The 24,142-nt window shown below is 43.0% G+C and overlaps 1 protein-coding gene across 8 annotated transcripts in view; it reads right to left on the reverse strand.

Moving 5' to 3' along the window:
- The window catches only part of TNIK (TRAF2 and NCK interacting kinase), a 319,291-nt gene that overhangs the window by 251,040 nt on the left and 44,109 nt on the right, over window positions 1-24,142 (reverse strand). For all 8 annotated transcript variants that reach the window (XM_075004331.1, XM_075004329.1, XM_075004324.1 and 5 more), the window contains exon 2: window positions 12,641-12,706. In XM_075004331.1, the coding sequence (XP_074860432.1) occupies window positions 12,641-12,706 (66 nt within the window). The remainder of the gene's footprint in view (window positions 1-12,640; window positions 12,707-24,142) is intronic.

Genomic DNA, 24,142 nt, shown 5'->3' on the forward strand with positions numbered 1-24,142 from the left:
GGTTTGGACAGACGGGACAAGGAGCCAATCCTGAAGAGTATTGTGACTTTAAAGAACAGTGGTCACAACACCAGTCACTCAGTTTTGACCCTGCAGTTCCCCTCCCCTCAACACATCACGACAGAGAAACCCTGGTGCCAAATCTGAGTGAGCAGTGGGGCAGCCAGCCCTGCTCCTCCTTGCCACTGCTTTTGGGACAGCGCAAACTAATGACTCAGCATCCCTCCCCCGGGTGCATCCATGGCATAAACAGGAGTACAGCCGAGGGCGCCACTGCATTGACAGGTACAGCATCTCATTCATCACCACCTTCACTTTTCATTAAGGATATCATACTCCAGCTCTGCTCCCCTCAAGGAGCCACATATAGGCCACCATTCCTAGAACACAGGAAGTAACTTTTTTTTTTGAGTAGGCAAGGCTATGAAGACTAGGTGCAGGTGGTCCCTGACAAAATGCAAACAAACAAACACTCTTCTCAGCAACTTCTCCATAAGAACCAAGCTCTGAGCAGCTCTTGCCTCTTATTGCATGGGTGAGCACCAAATGATTACCTCCCATTTCAGAACACTGGTGTCATGATGCACTCCAGCATAGACCAACAGCTCAGCATGTGATTTTATAATGCAAGAAACGCAGTACAGTGCAGTTATTTGTGCTACATCTAGTGCAGTTCCCCTCGCAGGAAAGGGGGTTATTAGGGCATAAACTCCTTAGCCCAGGTCAAAGTTAGCTCCATGGGATAAGGCTAATTTATTTAGAATAAAGTGATCATCCTAAAATGATGAATGCTGTAGATTATCACAGGGTAGTTAGTTTCTGAGAAGTTTGGCAATATTCAAACAATTAAAGTTAGGTAGTGTTTTGAAAATGAATGTCTGTTGCAGTGTTCCTTCTAAATTTTCCAACCACATGCAGAATAAATCTTGTTATCTGCACCAAGGCATATGTAAATGTGCATCACCCATAGAAACACATGCTGCCAGCTGTGGGTGCTCAGCTGATCAGCTGGGCAGTCCTTGAATCTCTCCTAAGTGGCCACCCAAGCACTCAGCTTACAGGCAACACTGATCTGTTGTACCTTTAATAAAATATCTTAGTGCCCTTTCAACTCATTATGGCATCTGAATCAACTGCTGTAAGGAGCCATAAACCCAGGAGAATTGTCTCCCAGTCATATCACCTCTTCTCAGTGGATATGAAACGTATCTCTTTATAGTAAACTCTTTTATATCTGGCATTCTATGATCCAGAACTCTCAAATAACTGGCATTTTAACCAGAAGTAAATTTTAGTTATGTTTTCCCTAAGTACAGTATGAGAAGAGTAAGTACAAATAAATACAGCAAATACAGAACAAGTTTATGGTGTACAATACTACTGCTGCTGTTAAATAAAATACTCTAAACATATTTGTTTGTTTCTTAATATCTAATCTTGTTTTTCTTTAGTGTAATGCATTGCTAGGCATACCTCTCTATTATCCAGAATATCTGAATACTTGGCAACCTCCCCATCCCAGGGCTGCCAGATATGAAAGCGTTTACTGTACATGTACAGTGCCCAGGCTGTTGTCAATCATATTGATATAATGTCATTTCATCCTGGTTAAGAAAGGGAGCTGTTACAGCAAAAAATGACAACCTCACATTTAGTATATGTGTATCCGATGTCAGGATGACTGAGGAGGGTTAATAAGAATCCTTATACCCACTGAAAAACATGGAAGGGGGCCAATATGTACTTCCTTGACCAGTCATTCCCTAGTATCATTATCTACTCAACAGGTTAATCACTAGAGAGAGATGCTGCTGCTACTCAGGGCTAGAGTTTGCAATCCTTGATCCCAAATAAAGAATGTGCCAAACAGAATGGCTGTTCTCCAAACATTTCCCCCTCCCTTTGACCACACACCTCTTCAGCTCCATACACGGTTAAAGATGGCACAATAGGAAACTCTTTTTCTGCCTTTCACACCACATAACACTGTGACACTCACGATGCATCCTGACTTTACCTTTATTCAAAGCTACAACTACTATTGCACTGCTTGCTGCCAAAGCAGAGCTAACACACCAACACGGGGGAAAGCCTGGGCAAATGTAATCTCATAATCCCACCGTTCTGCTGACCGCCCTTATGCCAGCCACTCCCACCACAAACTCAAAAAACAAATTTAAAATAATGCAAAACAGAAGATAAGGAACTAATTCTTGACTCTCATTCGCTACCATGTAAAAGCTACAATCTAAAAGCTAGAAGCACAAAACACCTTTCCCTTGAACCAGTCAGAAAGCACAAAAGTTAACTGTAACATACTGGCATGTGGGCGTGTGTGGGTTGGCTGGGGAGGAGGGGACTGGCTTGGAGGATTCTATCTTTCACAGATTAAACTGCACAAGATGTACCAGTTGCTCTGGTAACAAAGCTTTTCTTTTTTCAAAGAAAAAAAAACAAAAGAAAATCATTGTTCTAAGTACTCTCCCAGCTAAGACTTCACTACTTGTGTTAATATCTGCTCTTACACCTTATTATGCTTATGAAAGCTGTCTGTCCAAGACCACAAATTGATATGCTCCCATAACCTGGTGATAGGCAGCAGTACAAAAGCCTGAGGAAGAAAATGGCTGGAGACTAAGAGAACCAGCACAAATGAAGGTACAATACTACACAAAAATGGCATCAAACATTAGCTGTGCACTACCTTATGTAACAATGTGATCATGTACAGGTTATTTGCCTTCAATCTCTTTCCTATTGTGTTGCAAAATGCACTTCTTGTCTGAAAATTAGATGTTGATTCCTTTGAGCAAGTTGCTTGTTTTACTATGTGCCGGTATTGAACCTAAGACATCTGGACCTCTAGACACTATTACAATGTTGAAAGTTGATAATTCACATCTTACCTAACTAGATATTTCTAAAACCTTGGTCAGGGATTTCTGGTAATGCAAGTACATCAGACTGTATCCAAGATCTGGTGAGTAGACAAAGCATGGGACCAACACCATTAGCTGAGCAAGTGTGTCTCTTCAAGTATTTAGCCCAGTCTCCCAGACAAGTCACAGCAGTTCATTTTCAGATATGAAAGCTAGGAGTATAAACTATGATTCATTCTTTTCAGTAACAAGCCCCTTGGCACAATAATTTTGTGCAGTACAGTAACTCTTTCCTCCACTCAGCTAAAGAATCAGTGATTAATCACCCCACTGTTGACCGTCAGTCTTTCAAATAGAGAGATGATAAAGCAACTGATTATTAAAACAATTAATGGCATCTTTGTCTTGCGTTGCTTGCTTGAACTCTCCAGGGATCAACTAACAACAAGCGCGGGAATCAGCAATGTCTATTCCACAGTCCCCATGAGAACAATCCTAAATCCAAGGTCTGAAGAAACTTTCAATAATAATCTGGTTTCCCTCAGAGCTGCATGACTGACAAGCTAAACATCTAACACATTCTAACAGTGCAATTCTGGTTATTTCTTCCCTCCAAAAAATGAGGAAAAAATATAAACACAGCCTTTAGCAAATCTACTTCCTGCAGAAACAGCATTCAGCCGCTCAATTAAATTCACAAAGCACTACCGTGAAATAGCTGTGAGCCAGAAGGGCATTCTAGGTATTGATGTGTAAATGAGCACACCAACAATGGTACTGGAAAGCTGCATGCCCTTAGTCATCCCAGTTCACTGGGCCAGCTCCATATTTAGACAAACAATAACTGGGTGCATGCCCTGTTCCCATGGCATTCGCTATGGTTTCAGCTAAGCACTAGAACTTACTGTAAAATCTAGTCCTTCCAGAACTCTGCAGCATGCTAACTGCAAGTACTAAATTTAAGACACACACATACCCTGCCCAAGTAAAGTTCCACTGGGCCAAATGATGAAGCATTTAGTCAGTTTATACCTAACCTCAGGCAAATTCCAGCTGGGTAAGGACTAAATAAAAACTCAATGGGCCAGCAATTCACCCCCCATATATTAGGATAGACAGACAGAGACAGACAGACACACCGACCCTTAGCTGCACACGGCACTACAGAGAACAGGTATCCTCCTCTTTCACTTAGCTTTCTAACTCTGACATAAAAACAGAAGAGGAACTAAAGATAAGATTGTAATCTAAGCACAGTTCATAAGCTAACACTTGCAACCTTGGCCAACAGACCCACTTGGCTTCCTCAAAACTGCCAGTCTTATGTGCGTGGCAGATGGAACTCACCTCAGAGAAGGACCTTTGGCTTGCTCTGCAGAGAGCCATTCACACCTTGGATTGATTCATTAAATAAACTAGTAGATAAACAAGGAGGCTACAATTGTCATTTTAAAACCCAGCCTCCTCTGAGTGCATGATCAAAGCGATCCTTTCCACCAGATAGCCATTCCTGTAAGATATAGATCATATTCCTGCACGAAAGCATTCAGTGAGCTTGTAAATACCTTCTGTATTAGATACCATTAAAGCCACAGATGATAATCTAGAAGAAAGATCATGCTAAAGACAAGTATCAGAGCGATAGCCATAACCGTGTTAGTCTGTATCTTCAAAAACAGTAAGAATTCCTGTGGCACCTTATAGACAAAAGACAAAACTCGGTACATTGTATTAGGGCTGAACAGGACACCATTTGCCTATAGCAAGGACAGGCAACCAGTAAGAGTGGGTGGACGGCATAAATGGCCCTCTGACTCAGTGGGCTGCAGCAGCCCACAGCCCACTGGGGATCCATGGGCAGCAAGTGGCGCCCCAGTGGGCCACATAGGGACATAGGTTGCCCACCACTGGCCTATATACAACAGCAATATAGGGAGCATACACCTGAGCAGAGGAATAACTTCTATTCAGCCTGTGTCCTGGGGGAAAACACTAACACACGTTTAGTGTTAGTACAGTGAGCAGTGTCTTAGATTTCATAGGACTGAGCATGGTAGTTTGACAAACAGCCCTAGTATAAAAGAGCGGCAGGTCTGAAAGGAATTCTCTCAGGATAAATGCACACAGTGGATTCTGCTTGTTAGCAGCCTCTTGGTTCCCAGAAAAGCGTTGCCATATTTCAGAGGTTGCCAATATGTGGAAGGCGAGTCTGCTGGGCTGCTGCTGGTGGGGGATAAAGAGCTGTGAGCATTGGATGTTTGCTAGCCCACTAGCCTAGGCCCCTAGGTAAGATGCATCCTAGAGAATACAGGGACATATATTATGTCTTCCCATGGGCTCTCTCTCCACTCCTGCCGCCCATGGAATGCTGCCAACCAGCTCACTGCCCTGACTGTAGCCGCTCTTCCCACACCCAAGACAGCAGGGCGGCTCCACAGCTGGGGGCCCCCTATGTATGAGGTAAGAGGAGTTCAGAGCATTGCAAGCCAGATTCCAGAGCTTTCCATGGGGAGCAGAGGCATTAGTGGTCTACAAGGCTGCACAGGAAAGAAGCAGCAGCATCTCAGTTGCTAATATCTGAATCCCATTAACATTAAAGTCAGCCAGGCAGGATCAGTTGTCAGCAAACTGTTGCTAATAACTGAAAGTTGTCAATCAAGATTGACAATAACTGGCATCTGCTGCATATGATAGGGCAGATGTACATCATTGCTTTGCATTCTGATGTACCTTCCAGTAGCAAGAGAGAAACATAGTAAATGTGTACAGTCTATGGTGCAGGTGGCCCAAAATGTGCTTCCCACTTCCCTAGCTCACCTACTGCCTGCAGTAAGCTACCATGTAGATCCCTGGACCAGCCAAGAGCCCTTCCCAACTGATACTGACGAAGGGGCTAACGTATTTTCTGCATGGGTAGTGTGAAAACTATACTCAGAAAGGTTTGTCCTGCAAGAACAAGAGACAAACAAATGAGACTTCTGTTACAGAAGCCTTTAGCTTTATATCTACCCTCTTTACTTTAAAAAAAAAAGCCTGGGAGATTTTAACATTGTTCGCTACACAGCATTAGAGTTTACATATGCATGTGACATACGGAAATAAGAAGTCCTGTGGCACCTTACAGACTAACAGATATTTTGGAGCATGAGCTTTCGTGGGCAAAGATGAAGCAGGTCTTTGCCCACGAAAGCTTATGCTCCAAAATATCTGTTAGTCTATATGGTGCCACCGGAGTACTTGTTGTTCTCAAAAGATACAGACTACCACAGCTATCTCTTGGATACAGAAATAAGAGTATTTTATATTTGTCTCACATACTTCTTCCCAAATTTATTTAGAAGAGTATTTCGTATTTATCATTCTCATAGTGCAAAGCACCACAAGGTCATATCACCATGAACAAGAGATGTAACACACAGGAACAGGAATTGTTGCCCAGTACTCAACATATTTTTGCCAGATGCTGGACCATCAGGATTTCTGAATCATCAGATGTTGGATTAAAGGAATTTTACTGTAATATCTTTGTCTTTTCTTGTAATATCTTTACACTGAAATTCTCTGCTTCCACTACTACTCACCTAATAATTTTTGAATCTCTCTTCGCAACAATTTAAATCAGGTCAGTAGCATCAGCAAGTATACAGATGATTAATTTTGGTACAGTGTTCTACCTTTCCCTTAGTGACTCCTCTTAAGATTTCTTGGATGTTGTTGAATGCCTTGGCAAAAATCAACTTCCCACCATTCTCTAGCACCTTCTCCCATAGGCTACACAGGCTGAATATTTGTTTGACTTTAAATTACACTAGATACCCAGCTTGTTCTTCAGCCAAAATGTTCCTTCTCAGGGACAATCCTCTTCAAGATGAATTGCAGCAGTATTTTGCAAGGGCATTTCAATAATAATACTGTGCCAAAATTTTCACAAACCATCAAGTCCTCCTTTTGCAGAACAGGAACAATCAGGGACTGCATCCAAGTCTTGGGCCATCTTCCAGACTCCAAAAGTCACCCTGACAAGCTGGATGGGTGCCTCTCTATCAATTTTAACTATCAATGCTTGGGTGTTATCCACTCCAGGAGTTTAACAGCATTTGTATTCTGGGCCAAATGCTGTAGGCCTCAGGGCACTGGGAATTTGGTCCCATATTTAGAACTTTAGCATTGCTTTATCTTGCTGGTTACAAAGTACTGTGCTGTAGAATAGGTCTATAATTACACAGTAACTATTGATTGTTTAATTAGCTGGTAAATGCCATCTAATCACTAAGCCATTACACGATTTATTCTGTCTTCTAAATTAGACTGTTATGAGATCTAAAAGCTACAAGTCATATGAGTATTGTTCTGAGTTATTTGGCAACTGGTAGGTGGGAGAAGGAATGACATTATTTCAGTTTAAAAAGAGGAGACAGCCCAGGATAAAGAGTTAGGCAACACTGTAACCTCTGCATGTTCCTCTCAGCCTACAGCTGTGTACATGGTCAAGATACAGAGTATCGCATTTGAGGAGAGTGTCCCAAGCTGGACATAGAGACCACAATACCACAAAAGGCAATGCAATGCAGAGATATACGTAAGATAGTGGTGTGACGTATGCAGGGAATATCCCATGAAGTGAAAGCCCAAGGTCACAAGTTTTCCTGCTTTCCATGAGTAAGAAAAAAATTGTTGCCTATAATTTCCACGAGTTTCAATTAACATTTTTCCTCTCCTTATATCGCCAAGCCATGGTATTAGAGGTCAAATATATTCACATAATAGAGAACTGTTCAAAGGTATTTCCATTATCGTTGCACACAGTTGACTGAATGTAGATGTGTAAGCAGCAAAACAGTGAGTCAGTGGCTGATTATTTTAAGTATGGTTAATTGTATTCATGTATTCAAGATGACAGAATTAAACACAAAACAATAACCTCATCTTAAATAGATTAAGAGTAGGTAGCTCCCTCTCAAAATATTCCGAAATCTGTTCCGCTAGACATTGAATTATTAGAAAAAGAACCTCTTCCAATTCAACTGAGGAGCTCAAGCCCACCAAAGCAGTTTGTAATTAAAAACATAACCAAGAGAAAGACAGAGAGAGTGGGTTATGCAGTGCATGAGGATAAACTGACACCTCTCCCTACCCCTAAAAAAGTATTTGTAACCCAGAGCTTCCAGTTAGGAGACAGAGACATGACTAGCTTAGTAATAAGGGGGTTTTCTATCATTCAAGTGATCCTTCTATACAGGTCACTTTCAGGACCAGACAGTGTCTCACATTTATGTGGGTACTCAATGTGGGGCTGTTGTTCATGGAGCCCCGCCACACCCTAGCTTCTGTCCCCAAACAAGGGCCTTGTTCTTGAGGTTAGAGGGTGATCCCTGCTACCACTTTCTGGTAGAACAGGCTTCTCCTAAAGACGTAACAAACACCCGTCACTGATATACAAGAACACAGTCTCTCCATGAGGCGTGATTCCTCCCAGTGATGTTGTTGAGGTAGTATAGCTCAAGTCGGGAGCTGCTGCCATACTTAAAATGGAAATAGGCCAATAATCTATTTTCTGTTCAGAAGTTTCCAGGTCTGAAGAAGTCGGTCTGTCCCACAAAAGTTCATCACCTAATAAATTATTTTGGTAGTCTTTAAAGTGCTACAGGACTGCTTTCTTATTTTCTGCTGTCTAGCAATCAAAGGATGAGCACCAGGTGGCCTAGAAGTTGCTTTGCATCACTACCCTTCTAAATTTGAATAATGAAGGGCTGTTCACCAATACCATTTAAAACCAACTGGAATCCCCAAGAGTGGTATTCCAGTAATAATGCCGATGAAATATGTTGGCCATTCATGTTTTCTATCATGCTGCACTCATTTCACATGCTGTGGATCGGGGAGACATTTCACAACATCATATTGGACCTAGGCAAGCTAGAAAATGTGGTATGCTAATAAGGCAGAACTTCTTATTTGCACGTGGCTGTCTTAGGCTGGTTGATGGGGAAATTGCTAATATCTCAAACACTTTGGCAGTATTTGTTACCTCCCCCAGAGTCACGCTGACCCCCCCCCCCCACATACACAGTGGGAAACAAAGACTGAAGGAGTGTGGAAAAGAGCTCCTTTAGCAATTCTTTTTATTGCAGCTGCTCTGACTGTTCATATTCTTGCTCTAATAAGAAATGTCAATCCTCAGAGCTCTCCCTGTGCCAAAACCATTCCAGCATTCAGTCTTCAGAACACTATAACTAGCTGCTTCATAAATGCAAATGAAGGGGTTTTGCATTGCACTGCAAATGCTGCAGTTCCTGTCATTCAGACCCATCCCCCTTAAGATCAAGGGGAGACTGACCCCTCAGTTACTCTGGGTGGCGGCAGTCAGGCTCCAGCTGTTGGCATTACAACTCTTCCTGTGCTAGGGCTCACAGGTGCTCTGAACACTTGGAAAAGAGGGCAGCACAGACCAGCAATCTTACCAGCATACTACAAGCCCTGCGCAGAACAGGCGAAAGTGAGGCAGCAGTGGCTATGGTGGCCCAGATTACTGACTACTCTGCTCCTGAGCCCTGCTTCTCCACAGCAGTGGGAGGGTTGCACAGAGCTCAGTGCCTGTAGCACTAGGGGGGCAGAGTTGCTGTGGGCCACAATCCTACACAGGACAAGCACCCAACAATTCCTTAAGAGAACGCAAATGACAGACTCAAGACTTCAAATGATGAGTGAGCTAGAAGGCCACAGTACTTAAAGACTAACAGCTGACACAACACATCACATACAAACCCTCTGTTCTTAGCCCAGGGTAGGTTGTTACAGAGCCTGGGAGCTGGTAGAGTCAGTGGATGCAGCCACAATTTTTTTTTTTTTAAACCAATGTAATGCCAAGAAACAACTTTAAAATATGGCTATTTTTGGTGATGAGAAACATCCTCATGAATAGGATTATGGTTGTTTGACAGTCAGCTGCTAAGCCCAGTTTGCTCCATCACAGTCAAGCTGCTGCACTGATTCACTGTACACCCAACAATCCAGAATGAGACCCTGCCACCAAGAGAATGAATATTTTGCACTTACAGGGCACCTTCTCAAAACCCTTTCCAAAGACTCATAGGCATGGTCATTCTCTGCCTATAGAGGGGTCATTGGAGCCAGGGAGATGTTAGTTGACTTTCACCAAGATCCATGGGTGCAGTATAGGGCGAAAGGCCAGAACGGCAGTTCCTATACTACCCCAAACTGAAAGCCTCAGACAGGTGAGGTATTTGCACCCTCTCCCTGTGCACAACTCCTAACTAGAGCTGCCCAGTGGACAAAAGGGGCAGCTGCCCCAGGGCCCCCCAGGTGTGAGGTTTCCGAAGGCTCCATAACTCCATTTTGTTTAAACAATTCACTTTAAGGGAACAAGTGTGTCACGTCATTCTTATTTTAAAAGTAATGCAAGTGTAATTTTATTTTGATCATGAGTAATAAGCATGAATAGATTTTAAAGCATAAATAACAACGTTATATTAATACTTAATATATGGGGGAGGGGCGCGCCTTGGGTCTATGTTGTCCCAGGGCCCCACCTGTCCTTAAGCTGCTCCTGGAGCTGCCTCCCAAATACAGCAGTCAAAGCAGGCCTACATCAAGCTCCCACAATAACATAGCAGGAATAACCATTCCGTGGTTCTCCCATTCCCTTACTTCAACCACTAGAATTCTGCCTCAAACATTCTGTTGCACGTCCTCCCCTTTGCACATCACCCAGCAATCTCTACGGGTGTTTCAAACACACTGCAGAATCACAGCCAAATTCTGTTGTGGTGTACGTAGTGAATTCATAGGAATTCATAGGAATAAGGGGACTTCGAAGTAGCCTGGGTCCTTTAGAAAAGGAGCCCCATCTGGACGAGCTGCGCAGCGGCAAGCCGCGTCAATTTCGAAGTGCCGCAGCCACCCGCATGCTAATGAGGCTCTGAATATGTATTTCAGAGCTTCATTAGTAAACTTCAAAATGGCCATTTGCGTGGCCATTTCGAAGTTTTTGGCTAGTGTAGACACAGCCATTGTGAGTCACTTGGATTGAAATCAGTGTCAGATTAGTTAAACATAGTGAGATGTTTTGTCCAGAAGTGAAAAACGGCCACATGCTGAACTTATCAGAACCTCTTACCCTGCCCCGACAAAAAAAAATTAAGTGTGAATAATTTTAAAGTGTTCTTCTTCTGATAACTGGACTCTTAAAATAAAATATTTTGACAGGAAACAAACAGAACTTTGTACAGAAGAGTGTAAAGTATGTCATTTCTCTGCTTTTCCATTGAAGCATTAAGCTTTTGAAGGGATATTACAGTCACATAGTTTCCACTGATTATTAGAAATATGCACATGTTAAAATTAGGTCAAACTCCACACTTCTTCTACCAGCTGAGAAAAAACATTTCAACATCAAAATTAAAGCTGTTGGCCTTGATGATTCAGGAAGAACAATGGAAATAAAAACAGCAAATCATCAACTTCATGTATCACCATTAAAAAATAGCAAAAGAGGAAGAATCACCAGAATATGACCTTGATAAGTTTTGTATTTATTCCAGCTTAGACATTCACACATTTTTATACTCCAGAAGTCTCAGTTCATCCTTGGTTCATTGAAATTCTACCATCAGATTAAAGAAATTAGCCTACAGCAAAAGGATGATGTGGAAACCAGAATTCAGAACAAATATTTCCTGACAGCTTTTTAAATATATTTTTCCTCCCATCTTCTCTTGATTTGAAGGAAGCTTGGCGTATGGCAGTGCATGACAACAAGTACTGCATTTTCAAAGTGACTGATTGGCAGTGTGCAAAAAAAGAGTATTTGAACTATCAAAAGGGAATTTGAGCATACAGACAGACTAACTTTGTTCACAATTATCTGAGCTGCATGTGGAAATACATATTGTGTGTATAAACCAGGCATGTAAACTGAGAGACCCTTAGTAAAGTTGAACCAGAAGGACAATTATCACAGGGTAGAACCAGACCAGTTAGCACAGATTGAAGTAGACTGTGAAAACTGTTTCCAGCGACTTAACTCTCATCATCACACCATGCTGCAAATATATTTGAGACCAGCCTTTAAAAACCTGCAACAAACTAAGATCCAGATTCTGAATTACGATGGTAATTTGATCTGGAGATTTTATTCGCTCATTAGAGAAATTGGGATAATGTAGAAAAACCATATACCAATTTCAAAGTAGCATCCAGAGATTGCAGGAGTTTGGTTGAGAACCATTTCCAGTATTAAGAATTTTAAAGCAGGCTTCCAGGACTCTGAAGTTCCTTTCTGGAAGTGATCTTTTGCTAATAGAGATTGGCAGAATGAGTCACGCTATATGCTGGTCTTGCCATGTGGATGGGGAACTAGATTAAAACCAAACCATTTCATTTGTCAACCTGTCTAGCTGTGACTTCAGCTCTCTCCAAGTGACAAGCTAATGTATTAAACTACTGCACAACTAGATTGTGCTCTGCTGAACATATTCAGGAAAGACTGAAAATAAAAAAAGTAAAAAAAAAAACCGTTTCCAAGAACAATTTCAGAACTAGGAACCTCATTGTAATGGATGTAAGATTCACTTTGTTGGGCAACAGAGCTGCTGAAAGAAGTTGAAGCTCACAAAGAAGGTGTCTACATTCTGTTCAGCTCTGAAACTGATGTAGTGCATTGTAGACAAGAACTGACCATTCTAATGCATGCACTCATGTATCAGGAAATCAATCATTTCAGACACATTGAGAGATCTTACCTTATAGACTTGCCCATATGTTCCATTGCCAACAAGTTCCACCAGTTCAAAGATACCTGCAGGATCCTAAAGGAAAAAACAGATTTTTTTTAAACGTACTGAACATTTACAGATTAACTCAAACCAAACAAACAGTTAGTTGGAATCAAGTCAGCATTTCACTGACAGCTGTTGAAGAGTAACTTTAATCTGCCTATGTAGTAGCAGCCTTAAGTTGATCTGAAATGAAAGGGGTTAGTGATTCAGTAGTTCTAGAGAGCAAGTCAACACAAGCAACTTTTAGCAACAAGGCTTTGTCGACATAGTTTTATTGCTAAAAGTCAGCTTGTGTGAACTGTTTGTCAGTGCTTTTGTCCACAAAATAACTCTAACCTCCAGCAAAGGGGTTTCGTTTCTTCGGCAGCAGGGCACTCCTGCCAACAGAGCAGCATTCACACTTTCACTTGCCACAGCACAACTTTAAGGGGGTAGAGTGAAGCACTCGTGAGCAACATTTTTGTTGATCAAATGCAAGTGTGGACATAGACTAAGGCTCTGACCTAGTAAACGATTTCCAGGTAACACGTTTACTTACCAGTTACCGGAACTACATATGGGGGTTGGCACTATGCATTGGAGTAAGCATCTGTAAGATCTGATCCTAGAACCTGTTGTCACGGTGGTGCTTGAGCTCATTTACTGCCCACTGCAGGCTCTATGTTGTATTTTTATGATTACTTACGCATGTACAGAAGCTTGGGGCAGCACAGTGTGTGATGTGGGCAACATGTGTCCCTGAGCGACACCTGGGGCTGGAGCTCCCGCAGCTCAGTGCTCACCAGGTATGAGAGGGAGGAGAGCTGGGCAGAGCCAACACTCAGGCCAGGCCGAGAGGGATGTGAGAGTTCTGTGTAGATACCCACTCCACCGCCCGCAGATACCCGTGCATACAAAGGCCTGTATTCATACGGGTTCTTGTTCCCTCCCTGCTCCCACCCACCCTGAGTGTGAAGATTAGGGTTCAAATTAACTCAAAAACCTCTACACCAAAGGTGCTGGAACCACCAAGTTACTCCTAGCTCGACATCCTAACTGCTTCAATGTCATTCAAGCATCATAAATTAAAATGTTTGTAAGCTCCAACCCAATATTCCTCCCAGCCTGGCCTATGGTTCCATTCTGTAATGAAATACGAAATCAGGCAAGATTTGAGTGCTGTGTGTTTTCACAGAGAATAATTTTGCATAGTTCTGCTCCTGAGGTCAGGCGCTAATAACTAGGAAGACGCTAGCGCATTAACATCTTAAAAGACTGACAGCACCAAAATGACATTTAGACAGGCAAGATGCAATGATACCTAAACAGTAATCCCCTGGCATGCGCCATTTCGATGTGCGCCTAACTCACATTAACACGAGTTAAGTGCAAACCAAAAGCACTCTAGCCCCAGCACCCCCAGCTGGGGGAAGCAGGGGAGAAGCCCCACAGCAGCAGCTGTCTGCCCATCGGCCTCCCTCAGCTGTGGAAAGCCAGCCAGGCACACAGCCATGCTGCTATGACTTCATCCCGGCTTCCCCTGGGGGAAGATGGGGAGGAGCCGCACCTGGCTCCCAAATTTCATGGTTCCCTAGCAGCTGTGTGCTGCTTATGTGGCAGCACCAGCTGCAGTGGCCAGTCCCTCACCCTGGCCTCCATCCTGCTTCAGGTTGCGCCCAGTTGCTGCTCACCAGTCATTTCCCTTCTGCTGGCCACGCCCAGCTCCTCCCTCTAGCTTGCAGCTCATGCCACTTGCTGCTGTCCATGCCTCCTGCTTGCTCACCCATCAAATCAGCCTCCCTGACCTACTCCTGCCCTCTCCCCACATCCCAGGACCCAGCAACTCTGGGCTTAGGTGCTGTCCCCAAAGACCTTGACCACAGCTTCCCACCCCTATAGAGAGCTGCCAGTCCCCCATCACTACATGCAGGGGGCAGGTGTAGGTGCTCCAGCTGGTCTGGACCCGGAATTAGTAAAGAAAGCCCTGCATCTGAATGGCAGCCAGCTTCAACCCTATCCATGTTTTGCATCAGTCTCTTCCTTATGGCCTATCTTTATGGCAAGTGTCAAGTCTGAAGAGCTAGTCATTAGTTAACAGGTAAGAATTACTCAGGTTCCTCTCTGAGTCCAGGTCTCTAATACACAGAGCTGGCTGCAGAGTGAAACTGAGCAGGAGTCTAATCAGTTCCCCTTTGTAACTGACTGAGCCTGAGGAGAAAGAGAGGGAAACAATCATGTTAATACCCCTTTGTTAACAGCTCACCTATTACAAGGTGCAGGGAGCTGCTGGCCCCGGCTTTATGAGCTCCCTATACATAGGTCTGCACAAATAATAGAATCTCTTTTCAAGGAGCCCTGTATCACACTGATGCTCTGATCCAAAAGTGCCTACCAAAGCACCACTGTTGGTTTCCTCACCGTGATTCCACCTGACCAGGTGCATGAATGCCATGAGGAAGAAGTAGTTCCCCAGCTGCCTTCCTCCTTTCCCTATTTAAGGAAGCTGTACTCTCTATAGGTCACCAAAAGCCAGCAGGGCCAACAGCCACAGAGGGCCCAGAGGCAAGTTCGATGGGGGGCCTGGCTCTACACCCCCAGAATGGGTGGAGCCCTGGGCAGAATTGCCAGTGCCTAGGCCAGTCTGCACGTAGCACCTCCAACCTTCCAGCCCTCAGAAGCTGCATGGAGGAGGAGAGTGACTCACTATCTCCAATGATGCCAGAGAGCTGAGCTGTGTGACGCTGTCCTCACCCACAACTATTTCTGATTTGGGGATAATTTATACCTTCAAGTCAACAGCACTGCTGTGGGCACCTGCATGGACCCACAATATGCCAGCATTTTTATGGTGGACTTAGAACAATGTTTCCTCAGCTCCTGTCCCCTAGCACTCCTCCTCTGCTTATAATACCATATTGATGACCTCTTCATCATATGGACTCACAGGAAGGAGACCCTTGAGGAATTCCACAGAGATTTTCCCAATTTCCATTCCCCTATTAACCTCAGCCTGGACCAGCCCACACAAGAAATCCACATCCTGGACACTACAAAACAAAAATCAATGATGGGCACACTCAAATTGGCTAACTGTCTCATTGGGGCTTTTCCACTCATGTTAACATTTTACAGTCATGCAAGCACAGTTTTCTCCTAAATTCACAATGAATATTTACCCAGAGCACATGGCAAAACCTCTTCCAAGGTAGTTTCAATGAGAGTACCGAGCAAAATAACTCTGGGAAGCAGAACTCAAAAATAAACAGCAGCTGGCATCTATTTTTCTGTTCCTTTTCTTCTGCTTATAAGAACCTGGTGCACTAATGGCTCCAAGTCCCGATTTCATGTCTATAAAGAACACTGCTTTGTCAGCTTTGGGACATGCCTAGTGACAGCCTTTGCAACATACTGCTGTTTTCAGTTCAGTCTCCTGTACGCTTTGCATTGGAGCAGGACTCCAGTCTCTGTGATCTAACTCCTTTGGGAGCCTGTGATTGCTTCTTTCAAACCAGGCATCTCTCTGACAGTGCCCTTTGATGCCCGTGGCCTGGGTGGAGGGAAGTATCAAAAAAGCTTGCTCCTGCACCTCTTGCAGTGCCAGGGTGCGGCAAGGCTAGCACAGATCTGCCTCTACAGAAGCACATGCTTAGCATACCGCCGATCGTATTCAGTGTAGGAATGTCTGTGGTACAGCAGTGTGTCTTGCACTATGCTTTCTATGTACAGCGTATGCAATACTTGGGAATCTAAAGAATTCCAGCCCTGGTTATCAAGTATCTGGTGTCATGGTTGGGAAACCACTAAAGGGAAGATACAGGTCTAAAATATTAAAAACAGAAAGGAACTATTGAGCATAACAAAGGATTGGGAGGGGAAGGTTTGGAGAGGTGCATGTTGTCAGCCTGGGGAGGTAGAATGAGATGATGTTATGAAAGGGAAAAAACTTTACAATAACTATTACAAATAACTTTGGACTAGAATAGTCTCCCAAAAAAAGAAACCTCTTTGCTTGGGATATTTAAAACTAGACCAGGCTAAACACTACACTGACAGAGAGATGGACTAGCTGATCTAACAGTTTCTAAAAGTTTCCATTTCTGACTCTAATTCACTTGCAGACTGCCTCGGGTGGTATTAACATTTTTTCCTTCTCTTTTCTCTTAGCTGCTCACAAAGGGTACGGATCAGCATGTTTAGCTATGGCACATAGTTGCAGATCTCTGATTCAGGCCATATGTCTGAAACCCAGGGTTGTACCAGGGTGGTGATAGTGCTTTTCTACCTCCCTAAGCAAGCATCCAGAATTTGGTCTTCCCTTTCTAGCACGGAGATCCTCTTTTATATGTATCAATCTTCCCAGACTGAATGTTGCAACTCTTAATGTAATACAGGTTGAACCTCTCGTCTGGCACCCTCAAGACTGGACAGATGCCAAATGAGAGAATTTGCCTCACCACAGGAGGTCAGTATTGTCTGGCACATTACTAACACTTTCATTGCTTTCTGAGCTCTTAGATGACATTTAGAGGTAAATTACAACTAAACAACAGCACAGAACACAGTCAGGACTGGTGGCTGTAAACAAACTTTATAGGACCACAGAAACTTGGCCCACAAATATGATAAGTGCTCATCCAGCTAACTAAAATCATGATGGATTACAGATGTGACTGGATGAGAGAATTCCAGATTAGAGAGGTTCAACCTGTAATTGTTTAAGCACTAGCCAGAAAATTATACAAAATCCCAGAACTAACGTTCTGATTGGTGCAAAACCAATTCCCATCAGGTAACCCCCTTTTCAGTCTACCCTTTGAAAAGAGCAAACCAAACTACTTACTCTCCAGCCACCTACACCACCTCCCTTACATAAAATTAATTAGCACAGGGGTTATAGGTGTGAAGGCCTCACCCTGGCTTTCTAAGGCCCTATGTGAAGAAACATCACCAAATACCCACTTCGTATCCATGCTGTTTTCTTTGTCAGGCTCCGCTCTTAACTACTTTCTCACAGCTCAAGGGAGAGCCATGTTAACCTGTAACTTTAAAAACAAATAGCAGTCCTGTGGCACCTTAGAGACTAACAAATGTATTAGGTCATGAACTTTCATGGGTAAAACAGACTTCACCAGATGTGCTGGAGTAGAAATTACAGAATCCAGGATTTACATAACAAAAGAAATTACCTGTCAATTGTAGGACTGTGTTAATGAAGCTAATTAAGTCAGGCTGGATGTGTATCATTCATAGCACGTGATGTGAAAATGCAAATATCAAAGGCGGGAAAATTGCCTTTGTAATGTGTTAACCTGTTAAGATCTTTACTGAAGCCTAAACTGATATTACTGAATTTGCAAATGAACTCCAGTTCACATGTCTCCCTCTGCAATCAGCTGATAAAATTCTTTTGTGGAAGAGTGCCTGCTTATAACTCCATTAGCAAATGTCTAGGAAGGTTAACGTGTTCCCCACCATTGTGTGTCACCTTTCCTGATGTCTGATTTAGATCCATTTATCCTTTAGCACAAAGATTATCCTGTTTGTCCAATGTACATGGTAGAGGGGCATTGCTGGCCTATAATAGCATATATCGCATTAGTGGATGTGCAGGTGTAGGAGCCCCTGATGTAGTGTTGTTAGGTCCTGGGATGGTGTCTCTTGTGTAGATATGTAGATGGTGTTGGCAACAGGGCTTGTGTATCTGTGGTGTGGCGTGTGGCTAGCTTATATATATATAAAAAGGGGTCTGCAACCTGAGGCTCTGGAGCCATATGTGGCTCTCTAAGGGCTTCTTTGCAGCTCCTGACACTATAATTGCAAAGTAAAAAAAAGGCCCTCCTGATTATTTTCAATAAATGGTCAACATCTAAAAGCCCAACAATGAACAACTCATATCTAAATAGCAAATAAGTGATCTCAAAACAATGGATAAACCCCCTTTTCATATGTGCACTGCACAGTGGGATATGATCGTGTTGCTGATAGAATCTTGATTCTGAAAAGGAAAAGGAAGCTGGCGGTGTTCCTGCTGTGAAGGGCAACACACATTTTAAGAAAGAAAACTGAAATTAATCATGAAGTAAAAGTGGCATAATTAAAGTGGGTTTTGGATTGAAAGTCAGGAAGATAGTAGCACAAACACACGCGTAGAGTGTGAAGAAATCGAATATGTAAAAAGATTTTTTAACATCCTGCAGTAAATACGTATTGTATTACAAGTCATTGTGTGCACTCATCTTAAAATAGGGGTTACAAAAACTATAGTCTGACGTTACTTATTAAGGACCGTCTCATTTTGTGGCTCTTGAATTATCGAGGTTTTTACCATTTTCTTTTAAAATGATTGTTCTTGCTATTTTGGTTGCTGACCCCTCTGTATAAGAACGTCGGCTGAAGGTCAACGTGCCCTGTCCAAGCAGTGATGGAATAAAATATGGAGCTGCACAAAACTTGATAGCGGGTGGGGGGATCGTGAGAGGCCTGAGTGTGGAGACAAGAAGCTGGAGGCTCAGCAGAGGGCCTGTGGCCATTATTGAGCCCACTGCTGTGATGATGCTGCCAGTTGCGCATCTGCCACTGGGATCCAGTGGCTTGAGCAGTGAGGGAAGGCTGAGTGGATGCCTGGCCACCAGAGCCAGCCAGACAGGGCCCAACCCAAGGCAGCACACTGACAGTGGGGCCAGGCCGGTGGGCAGTGAACACTATTGTCACTTGGAACACAGGACCCTGAAGGCACAAGGCCCACAGCAACCTCTTTGCTCATCTTGCCCTAAGGCCAGTCCTGTTGCTATTTACTAAGCTAGGCAAATAGTTGCCCCCAGTGAATAGGACAGACAGCAGAAAAACCTCCTCCCTGCATCCCAGCTACAGGCATGAGAGCTCAGCTGGGTTATAGATCAGCTGTCAGCTGTACAAATGTTTCACAGCATTCAGAACACGTGGCAGCTCTGAATGCAGAGTCAATTACAAACACTAGCTTTTTCCATTAGCCAGAGGGAGTCACATGATCCATCGTGCAATACTCCATCTTGATCTAGGCAGCTTCCTGGTGTTTGGAGCAAGATGACCCCCGGCTCTTACCTTAGCCCCTATTAGGGCAAAAGCTATTTTTGTCTCTTTTGCTTATTACACCCACAATTGACTTGGAATCTCCCTTTACTGCTGGCCCACAGAGTTTCAATTTCAGTGTAAAACAACGAGAAGTCTTGTGGCCCCGTATAGACTAACGGATTTATTGGAGCATAAGCTTGCGTGGGCAAAGACCCACTTCTGATGAAAGACACCATGCATCTGATGAAGTGGATCTCTGCCCACAAAAACCTATGCTCCAATAAATCTGTTAGTCTATAAGGACTTCTCGTTATTTTTGCGGATACATACTAACACAGTGACCCCTCTGATAATTTCAATGTACCCATGGCTGCATGACTGGAATGTTAGTTGTTCACCAAAATAGAAAAGAGACCGGTCCCTAGTCAGGCTAGGGTTATGTCATTCCCTTGGTCTCTTCTCTTCCTGAAAATGGCAGGAAGGCACATTTTTGTTTTAGTTGTATTTTGAAGCGTCTTTTCATTATGAGTGCATGGAGAAGTAATATGTTAGCCTGCCTTTCAATATGATAGACGCCAGGGCCAGGAGAGGAGAAAGGAAATCACTTTCCATCCACAGAGACGCTAAACAATTTCTTATGCAGGGAAGGGCTTGTGCATCTTAATAGCTGGTGTGAGATACTCTGGCTCTCTGCTATTGGGCAAAATATTGTTACTATTTTGTTCCAAGGGCTGCAATGCAAATTGGCCATCACTGCAGGCCTTGACCAATATGGTAGAGATCCTGCAGGAGCGTAGTAGAGATCAACAGAAGCTCAGGAAAGTGGAACTGATCATAAGGAATCAAAATACAGATGAATTAAAATAGGCATCTTTAAATTATTCAGGAGGAAAAATAAATAAAGAGACAGGGAGCTCTGTCCAGGAGAAGCAGTTCATAATCTCAGACCAGACTGGGTTTCACAGATAAAGGAACTTGCACTCTCTGCTGCTTACGGCGATAGAATATAGTACATTTGGCAATTCATTGATCTTCCTTTCCCCACCAAAAAAGCTCATTACAGGAAAGAGCTCCAAGGCTCACTTTTACCCTCCTGCTAATACCTATTCCATGCCCCTCTCTGCCACCTTACCAAATGGCCTGGAAACTGCAACAACAATGGCGATGGTGGAAGTTACATAATCATCATCTTAAATATCCTGAGTCCTTGCAATTGTTCCTTTGACAGCGTACATTTCTGCTTGTTGGAGCTTTCACTGTCAGGAAAACCTATTGTTACAGCTGCAACTCAGTGGTGACTACAACCTCCCATTTTCAAAAGCTCTAAATTCTCAAACAGCTCTTCAACTAAATCTTCCAGAATGTGTATGGACACAACACGTTGAAGTAATATCAAATCAATTAGGCAAACTAGGAGAAAAATCAACTTTTCTGATTTAAAAAATAGACTTTTTGTGCACCGACGCCACATTTCGCTGGGCGGGCGAGAACAACGGTTTGTATTATTGTAGCAGCAAGGGACACTTTGTGCTCAACTGCCTATGATCATAGTTCCCCCAAACACAGTATCTAAATATAGACAAAATATAGGAGGGAAACTGAGGCAAAGAGAGACATTACTTGAGGCAAAGAGAGACATTACTTGAGCAAGGTCACACAATTGGTAACTGATACAACTGAGAACAGATCTAAGGGCTCACAACTATACTTACCAATATTCTGTGCACAGTGACTAGCCCATACTGCCTCTCACAGAACAGTATACATAATTATAATACGCACATGAATGATACAAGATTTGCTAAATTTTGTTACTTTGGCTACACTGTGTTAGGCTCAGTTCCAAAATAGGGTGAATTAATCTCAGATTTTCCATTTAAGTATTTGCTTTAAGCATTAACCAGTCCGATCCTCCGAATGGCTTTGCTGTTAATGCCACCCTGTAGTGCAAGGGCCCAGGCCCACAGTTACAGGAGTAATTTTAACTGAATAAACATTCCATCGGCCTCAGTAGGACAACTCAGACAACTGTTTTCCAATCAGGGCCCTTAACCACTACAGGACAGCCATGAGAGAGGCTCGTTGAACACAACAAGTTAATCTGGATTTATGTCAACAAGAGAGCAAAATTTGACCCAAGATCACCAGTAAAATGTTTTAAAGGCACAAAGAACCACCAGCCAGACACCTACATGGAAATAAGTATCCTGTATAATGGCATATACCTAGATCCATGGCCAGCAGCAAATTCTATAACCCTAAAGAACTGTATTCTTCCTTTCATGATTTACTGAGCTTCCATAGCTTTCAGATTGGGGCTGTGAACAATGCATTGCTCTAGGACTGAGAGGAAGGACACATTCTGGAGCTAACAAAGGAAACACCTTTTATGCTTTCAACATCAGGCCTCATCTTGCTCCCTAAAGTCAATAGCAAATAAAGTCAGACTTCACAACTGGTGCAGGAACTAACACCACCAGAAACTGGGGGTGGGGGTTGGGGTGGCCTGCCTTAACCAAGAAAAAAAGTTGCAATTTACCAAAATTATTGTGTAATTAAAAGAATTTCAGGACTTCTGGGTGTAAATGATAAAGCAAAGTCTATCTATACTTTAGTGACAAAAAACAAAAATTCTTCAAAAAGGAGAAAAAAACTTATCAGTAAGACACTAGCTGTACAAGAATTCGCAGCAGGAAGAATTCTACATTTCAAGTAGCTTCGCTCTGTCTAATCCAGACCCCAGCAGAATTACTAGGGGGTGGAGAATCCACCCTCACCACCTTTACTGCAAGATTTCAATAACTAAAAAGGCATGAAAGAACCAACTGTTCACCAGTTTGTTATTTAAATGATAACTCAAGGGTGCTTCCTGTTAACAGGGTAACAAGCATATCCCGGGCTATGTAAACTCAGAGCTGAAGGCTGCAGGTGTTTATCAGTACTGGACATGGTTCTTACTGAATTAACAGAAAGCACCCTGAAGTCATCATTATACTGGAACATGTTCTGCATCCTTCAAATCCCAGCGCTCCATTAGCTACTGCCCTCAGAACTCCCTCTGAAGACATATGCAAACAAACACCACTGCATTTAATGTTGTCTCCTGACTATAACATCACCCAACTTTATATCTTAACCTCCTCCAGGCTCATCTTCTTACCATCCCAGCCACTAGGAATGACTCCTTTAAACTGTGAGTGAGTGGAAAGGGTGAGAGACACTGATGCAACCATTATTGCAATGACTATATAGGGAGAGAAGCAAAAGATCAGAATGAAGGTATTTGCATAATCACTGTACTGTTATTCCTCCACTCTGAAAGAACAAATAGTCCCCCAGCTGAAATGTGGAGATAACTACAGTCATTATCCAAATGTTATGCTCCTTCACCCAATCAGAGCAAGGAACTGCATAGCCATGAAATAAGTGAACAGCTATGGGTCAGTAACTTACAAGAACCCCAGGCACATTAGCCAACACAGTTCTATTGCAATGGAATCTCATCTCACTATTACTAAGGATAACCACAGCCTGTGTTATAAACATTTCAAAATACCATGGTTTGATGCATGCACAGTCTACAATATGCAGTCCCTTTACAGGGATAGGAAATGTTTTCCACACCAAGCAACATCAACCATCTATCTTAAAAAGAAATCTAGATTTTTAGATCCAGCTGTCTCAACCTGTCAACAGGTGGCCAGGGTTATATTGGAAACTGTTGTCAGAAGTGCAGTTTTCCAAGTTTGAGAGGCACCAAAGGGTCTCATTTTACATTACAGTTGCCTCTTGTAAATTAATGGCAATATGACAATCTTCAGCCAGTACATATAAAGGGAAGAGCCACAATCTTTGTTAAGAAGGGTCCTGTGGCACCTTATAGACTAACAGAAAAGTTTAGAGCATGAGCTTTCGTGAGTTAACTCACTTCTTCAGAAGAAGTGAGTTAACTCACGAAAGCTCATGCTCTAAACTTTTCTGTTAGTCTATAAGGTGCCACAGGACCCTTCGTTGCTGCTACAGATCCAGACTAACACAGCTACCCCTCTGAATCTTTGTTAAGGGTCACAGAGTTTACCATGAAACAGTGAATGTTCCTTCTTGACACAGAGGACACAGACTCAATTGCTTGAAGGAAGAAACACTGCATGTTCATTAAACTCCAGCCAAGAGAGGTCTTCTTAATTCAGAAGAATGGGAAGACCTTACCAAGAATGTGTTCCATTTACTTGCATGGTATTGGTGTATAGTATGGTATATCAAGCAATCAACAGAGGCGATGTCTACACTAGGACACAATGCCGAAGTAGCCTATTTTGAAGTAAGAACTTCGAAATAGGCTACTTCGACAATTATCGTCTACACGTCCTCCAGGGCTGGCAAACATCGAAGTTCAATGTCGAAGGAGCGCCGGGGAACATCAAAAAGAGCCGCCCC

This window comes from Carettochelys insculpta, chromosome 10 (assembly GCF_033958435.1).
Source record: "Carettochelys insculpta isolate YL-2023 chromosome 10, ASM3395843v1, whole genome shotgun sequence".
NCBI classification, from domain to species: domain Eukaryota; kingdom Metazoa; phylum Chordata; order Testudines; family Carettochelyidae; genus Carettochelys; species Carettochelys insculpta.